Below are 7,859 nucleotides of genomic sequence, written 5' to 3'. Positions count from 1 at the left end.
ATGGTTTATTCTCCATTTGGTCCTCGCAATAGTCGTCACCGATAGAAACTGAATCGGCTCAGGCACTGAACAAACACGTGGTCGGTTCCTTACCTGTTTCGGCAGCTATCTTGGCTCAAAAACAGCGCCATCTGTCGGATTTGGCGCTTGCCAATACGGTTTCGCTGTAACACGGTTCGAGAACATACACGGATAAAATGCCACAATTTTTAAGTACAAAAATTATTATTCGATATTTTTTTTATTCAAGTAAGCATGTGTGTTGTCTCATGTTTGCCCATAGATTTTAGAATATTGAAAATTCAATGTTGTTTTGTGTTTTTCGCCCAGTTTTCTTTAATCTAATCGCGCAATTTTTATTACTCCTTGTTCTAGCTTCTTATTCTAGCTTTCCTATAAATCAGGTGTCGTTGTCGTTGGTAAGGACGGCGACACCTGATTTATAGGAAAGAACCGGAAAGATCGTTGCATGTTTTATTTTTATACAGTAGAGCGTCGTTTATCCGAAAGGCGATTATCCGAAACGGCGGTTACCCGAAAGAATTCCAGTCGGCAAATTTAAATTTTCGCTAGTGCTGTTGCGCTGCAATCTTTGGCTATATCTTGGGCTACTCCAATATTTTTTTTGTTGGTGTGTGTGTTTTAGCTGGCAGCACTGACACTTTTGTGTGGTGTTTTTCCGAGGACTGTGTGTCATGCTGCATCGAACGTTTTTGATACTAGATTAACTTCTAAAGTATAATTTTTTTTGTTTTTATTTTTCAATATATATATTTTGTTTGTAAAAAATAAAGAAATAACTTTTAACGATACAATAGCCACGATTATTATTTTAAAAAGTTTACATTAAGCTTAACGTCGACAAAAATTCAACGCGAAGCGACACGCAACGGAGAAAAATTTCAACACGAGATAGGTTAATACAGTATATTTTTTCGTACATAATCGGTTATCCGAAAAATAAGTTATCCGAACAACCCCAGTCCCCAATTGATTCGAATAAACGACGCTCTGCTGTATATTAAATTAAAAGTTACTATATAAAAAAATTAAATTTTTAAAGATCTCCTAGGTAAACTCAAGCAAATGAAAATATCAGATTTTATGAAAAAAGTAGAAAAAAATTAAGGTCAACAGGAAAGCTCAGAAGACGATATTTGCCAAAAAGAAAACGTACTTGTTTAACAGTTTTTAGCAGTGAAGAAAAAATCAATATTAACGTGCAGTACTTCTGATTGTGATTGTTAGTTAATTATTGACCCTTAAACATATTTCTATTAATTACGTATACTTTTACTAACTTTTGGAGTCTAACCCTATGTTTTGTACTAATTTTTTGTTTCGTACGGATAACACGACACTTTGGAACCTAACTACCATGTTATACGAGGGATAACTGTATATATACTCTATATAACATATATGTATACAGTATATACAAACTGCAGTATTTTACATTTTAAATACCTAGTGAAAATAGAATATAAAGGAAAGCATTTTAAGAGATAGAGATGAGATATCAGAAACATGATAGGAAAAAACAAATTAAAAAGGAAAAAGTAGGATGAGAAACGAAGACGGGAGATAAATGATGAGAAAGAAAAAATTGAGGATAAATATAGCTTAATTAAAGAAAATAAATTGTAAGCTAATAAGATAGTTTACAAAAATGTTACGAATAAAAAATAAAGGAAAAAGGTATTAGTAAATGAGAATAAATATTAAAAATGCGAATACGAAGTATTATCTGTATGGCCTGTAAAAATATGAAAAATAAAGCAGTGATAGGAAATAAATACACAACTACAATTTGACCTCTTTTAAAAATTAAATTGCATAGATAGAGTATAATGATGAGTCATTCACAGGTATTCTTAATAATGTTAAGTAATATAGCACTTACAGTATTCCTACTAATAAAATTTTACCATTATCTTTCACTAAGCTACCTTTATAAATCATCTATTCATATTTTAATAAATTTATATTTCACACAACTCATTACAGGTAGTAGAAATTTAATATTTGCTGAAATTTTGTTCATTTTTCTAATATATATATATTAAATATTATGTAATAAAGAAATATTACAAATTTTATGATATGTACAGTACAGTACTATAAATAAAATATAGTCTGCATCACATTCTTATTGAATATGATGAAAATATCCGGTCTAGTATTCGTTTCAGTTTTGAATCTTCATTTAAACTATACTACAAATTAAAACAAAAATCGAAGTTTTTACCAATAGATATATAGTTATTACCAATAGAAACAATCAATTTTATTACAGCAATCAATTCTTTATCAGTCTTTTGTTTTGCATTATCTCAGTTTGACCTTCGAACGTATCAGGTTGAGTGCATTCAAAGACTAATTCAATAGGGATGCAAGAGAGGCCGTTTCTAGACTACAGATATAGTATTTTATGTAAGTTATAAATATATAATTAAAATGTTAAATGTATTTAAAGGAAACTTTAGTGTTTGCAAGATAATTTATTTCTTATTTTTAATTATGGATAATAAGTTTAATTACTATCAGTATATACTTAAATATTAAGAAAGTATCTTGACGATTAAGTTGACTTAAAATATAATCTGTTGATGCTGGTGTGATTACAACGGAGTTTGTGTTTAATGTACATTACACGATGTTCACTTTCGTTATAGGAATAGAGTTTTGTTATCTTGTTGTGCAGTGAAGTATAATTTATAATTTTAATGTTTTTTATAATTCGTTTTAAAAAAATTTCGATACATATAAACAAAACTCTGTCTTCATTTTTTGAAATAAAATGTAATAAAATATAGATACAGTATATAATAAATTTAAAAATTTATTAGTCGACTGAATTTATTTATAATGCAGTTATGTTTAATTCTGTTGTATTTTTTAACATTTGCATCATTTCAATATATATATTTACATATTTTTTCAAATTTATCCTAAAAAATTGCAATATAATGTTAATAAAATTTTTAAAAATTCTGTAATAGTTCTGTTAATACTATATTATAGAAATTATATGCAAATTACATATTGTTTCAGTCTTTATAATGAAGGATCTCCGTTTTCAATGAAATATTCCCTATAACAAAGTATTTACTTTTATGAAATATTCTCAGATCTTATTTTCAATTTAATAATAAGCAGGAAAAATTTTTATAATATTCTTCTATGATATACTCATTATAATTTAAATTCTATTTTTGAAAGTTATAAATTTTCTTTGGGAAGATCTATGAAAAGATTCAAAAATAGTTACTGTAATACTAAAAAATATGTATTCGTTTATTAAATAAATAAGTTTGAGTTGTCAAATAGCTGTTAAAATATTTTACGCTCTTACAAATAACGTCAGGTTTATGATTAAATGTATTTTTCTATTATTAATATCATATTATGTTGTAAGGTATGTTATAACAATATATTTGATACATAAGATTTGTTTCTCTTTTCTAAAGATGATAAACATTTTTCATTTTTAAAATAATTAATAAGTTTTCTGAGATATTTTTTCCAACTTTTTATTAAAACATTTATTTTAGACTGGATTATTTTATTTAAAAATAATTTAATTTTTTAAAACGACAAAGTTTAATTCACAAATATTGATTTTACTAATCTTTTTGAAAGTTTATTAGTTTTTTTGATGAATTATCTAAAAATTTTAGCAAAAAATTACAATTATGTCTCTAAAAATGTTAATATTTTATAAAGAAAACAATAATGTTTATAAAATTTATTTGTTTTTCGGAAAATAATTATTAACAATTATTATTATCTCGAAAAAAAACTATAAATGTAAATTCTAATGTCATTTTGGAAACAAATAAAAATTTTCAAGTTTAATTTTATAAATACTTTAAGACTAATATTTATAATAATTATAAACATTTATATAAATGATTGAATTTTAGTAACTTAATGGCATAAAATTTCACTCCCACTCCCCCACACACACATAATTATAAATATTTTTAATTAATTAATAATGTATTTATGATTACTTCTTCATAACAATATTAAACGTGTAAATGTATAAATTAAAGTGTGTGTATGTGTATAAATACACTTTAATTTATAATGTATACTTTTTAGTAATAATGTAAATGAATAAGAACCAATATTTTAAAAATTTTATTTAATAGTTAAATAAATTATATAATAAAATATATTAGATTATTTTTGATTATATTGATGTTAAAGCATTAATTTTTATCAAGACATCATATTTTCTATTTTTGTTCTCTCATTTTTCTAATTTGAAAATATTTATATAAAAGTTTATATTTTTATTCATTGAATTACTTTAAAATTGTCAACATTAATAATAATTAATAAATCTAAATCATTATGTATATCTAATGACTTAAATTTATAAGTTACATTTGTTTATTTAATGTATAAATATGATAATATATGTAATGCATATATGTATATAAAATGTATAATGTTTTATATATATATATATAATATTAAGTTTTAAATATTAAAATTACAAAAAAATTTAAAAAGCTAGATGCTAATTGATATATTTCATTTTGTTCTCGATTATTAAATAAAAAATAGTATTTAAAATTATATTATTTATTGAGAAATTATATTGCAAAATAAATCAAAAATTATATTTAATGATTATATTTATAGTAATAATTTTTTTAAAAAATATGTTTTTAATTTTTGATTACGAAACAATCTAAACTTACTATGCATTCATACATGTAATGACTTTTATTATACTCATCCGTTTTCTGTTTGGCATTAAATTTTTCCTCTCCAATTTAATCTAAAAGATTTTTCATTCTTAATTCAATAAAAAAGTATATAATTAAATAATGCTTCAATTTTTAAAATATTTTAAAGTATTTCAGTACTTTTCTTGCTTTGTTTTTATGTAAAGTATTATTAAAATTTAGAAAAAAGAAAAAATACTCGTATTTTATCATTTAAATATATTTAATCTCAAACCCGTGATATATTAAAAATAAATTAGTTTAGTATAGTAGTAATAACAGAAGTAATAATAATAACAGCAACAATACTTGAAGAAGTAAATAAGTAAGAAAATTAGTAAAAATTTGCTTAAAGACTATTTGCATTCTAGAGACAGAATCTGATATGATTTGTTACAGATTAAGTAAACTAGTTCTGCATCATTGATGATAAGCAAGTGGGTGCTATGCAGCCTCCAATCAATTCTAGTAATTTGTACATGCTCTGGTTTAAAAACTAAGACTGGAAGAAAAAATTGGAACTGTCCTAATTGTCGCAGATACACCCTCGTCTGAAACTGGTAATTACATTTATCGAAAAGGCTGTGATTTAACTTTTAAAGCTGAAAATTTGTTATCGATGATATTTTTTTGTATAGAAAATTGTCAACTGTCATGCCATCATCTACTACAAAAAAAAGTAAAGTTTCCAGAAAACGGATAAAAACAATTGTGCTCCGGCAGATAATAACAAATGGAAAGATAAAGAAAAAAAATTCTCCTATTATCGTAGGATTATCATTGGCATCTCCTGTACAGAAAAATGATACAGAGAGGTAAGATTTATAGAAATAAGCTGATTTACTGATATTTGATAATAGATATCTTATTTTTATGCATTTATAAGAATAACTTTTTTAAAGGCTAGATATTATATAGATTTTTAATAAAGAAATTATGTAGATCTTAATACTATAATTACATAATTTTTCTAAAAAATTATACTTATCTTATTTAAAACAAGTGTGTATGTAAAACTATGAGCAGATACTCACTTTCATTATAAATTAATAAACAAATTAGCTCTAGGCACATAGCATCATTACGAGGTCAAAATATTCTTAGACACTTGTTTTTCTAGTCAGGATTAATTTACAAATAACACGAGATGATGTAACAGTAACTAGAGTATAACTGTAAAAAAAATGATTTACTATACATAATATTTAATATTATAACATTTTCATAGAAATTATTAATTATATAAATTTTTATAAAATTAATTAGACATTTTATGTAGTATCTATAGTTTTATGCATAACATAAATAGAACTCGGATTATGGAATTTGTTAGCTCGTTTATGAATATGGTATCCAATATTGTTACACTTCATGGAAGTATAATATAACAATATAAATTATATTATAATTATAATGATTAATTACGAAAGACGATTTTAATTATCTGTAAAAACATCAGACTTCAAATATTGTTATCAGTAATAATACAATTTAATCAAAATTATCAGATAATTGGTCTAATAGATATCGATTATAAAGTTTTCTATAAAGACCTTTGATATGTTTTAGCAGTTCATCTTTCGCTACTTAAAAAGGACTATTTTTGTATTTAACAAAATGAGGAAATGTAAACATGAGTCATTGAGGAAATATTGAATAACAGGAAGGATAACCATTTTATGATTAAATATTAATTTTCATAGAATTGAAGGATAAATTAATGAAATTTTTAACAAAATGTCAGAAATTATTTTATTTAATATTTTATGAAACATATACTTATTTAAAAATATTGAATTTCAGTTCATTATATGGACTATATACATAAATACGTTCACAATGAATATAAGAAAATTGAGAGTGTGAAAGTTGAGTACCGCATTTCACGAAGAGTAAATTAATATTTTATAACAAATGAATGTTAAGTAGTTTCTAAACTCCATAAAATAATTCAGCTTTTACTGGTCTGATTAAACTATTGTTTTAGTTTGAAGGACACTGAGTCATGTTATGTTATCGCAATTCTCACTTCTACCAATGAAAGAAAAAAGACTAGGTCAACGTATTTTTAATAGTAATAAACTCCACTTTGTATTTATTTTATTATAAATAATTTTTAAATAATATTTTAATACGATATACTTTCGTTTTTAATTCAAATCAACATTATTTGTTTCTAATTGTAATATCATATGAAGTGGAAGTGTGTAGGTGAACTGATAAAACGATAGAAATGGGTGAATCTAATGTGATAAGCGGAACAGTTTTGTACTTTTGCCTATCCATCAAAAATAACAAAACTGATAATAGTTAACTGATAACTGACTAGAAATCATTCTAAGCATTTATTTTCGAAGTAAAGATTCTATTTGCTTGTACTGTACGTTGATGGTAAGTAGATGTGCTTTTTTTAAATAACATGTTAAACAGTAAACTTTATGTCATTTATAAAGGGTATAAAGTTCACTTTAAAAAATTATCAGTAAACTTTTTTAATTTTTCAGGAAGTTGTCGCGAAACGTTGATAAGCTATATATAGCCATGGGTTATTATATATGTGTATATATTTTTTCATTTCATTAAACCGGAATTATAGCGGAGTTCATATTTTAAAATGACACATTTCTAAATAGAGTTAACTATTTGGTTATTTTGCAATTCTGTCATATAATAATTTGAAAATTCAGATTAAAAAATTTAAGATGTTATAAATTTTTATAAACTTTAATAAAACTTTAAGATATATTTTGAAATTAAGATAAATTCCCTATTAATCAGAGATAGAATTTCATAAACAAAAATGATTTTCTTCGCAGAAGCATTAATGTCTGAATTCCAGTATATCGGATACATCGATATAGTTTATTTGTTCGATGTTAATTGATAGACCTACTAATCGCTAGCTTAATAAGAATGTTTGAATTGATAAATCTATCTTAATAATTTAATGATGCAATTTACGATAAGTTAAATTTAAATACTTTTATCTTCTTGGATGTAATTGAGAGGATAAACTGACATGATAATTTTCCATGTTTGAAAAGAAAAGCAAAATGAGCGTGATAAGGAAAATCATAAACTTTGTTGTTCTTTTTTAAAGCATTAATTTTTATCAAG

General features: G+C 24.0%; 1 protein-coding gene across 1 annotated transcript in view; it reads left to right on the top strand.

Annotated features, from left to right (window-relative positions):
• Nucleotides 1-2,340: 2,340 nt before the first annotated feature.
• Nucleotides 2,341-7,859, top strand: part of LOC111619710 (microphthalmia-associated transcription factor-like) — a 69,696-nt gene continuing 64,177 nt past the window's right edge. The window contains exons 1-3 of the mRNA XM_023361482.1: nucleotides 2,341-2,433; nucleotides 5,142-5,302; nucleotides 5,381-5,557. Coding sequence (XP_023217250.1) covers nucleotides 5,397-5,557 — 161 coding nt within the window. The 5' untranslated portion in view covers nucleotides 2,341-2,433; nucleotides 5,142-5,302; nucleotides 5,381-5,396. The remainder of the gene's footprint in view (nucleotides 2,434-5,141; nucleotides 5,303-5,380; nucleotides 5,558-7,859) is intronic.

The sequence above is a fragment of the Centruroides sculpturatus genome, unplaced genomic scaffold (genome assembly GCF_000671375.1).
Source record: "Centruroides sculpturatus isolate CEXI.00-Female unplaced genomic scaffold, Cexi_2.0 scaffold141, whole genome shotgun sequence".
In the NCBI taxonomy this organism is placed as follows: domain Eukaryota; kingdom Metazoa; phylum Arthropoda; class Arachnida; order Scorpiones; family Buthidae; genus Centruroides; species Centruroides sculpturatus.
This window is presented reverse-complemented; position numbering and strand designations above follow the sequence as displayed.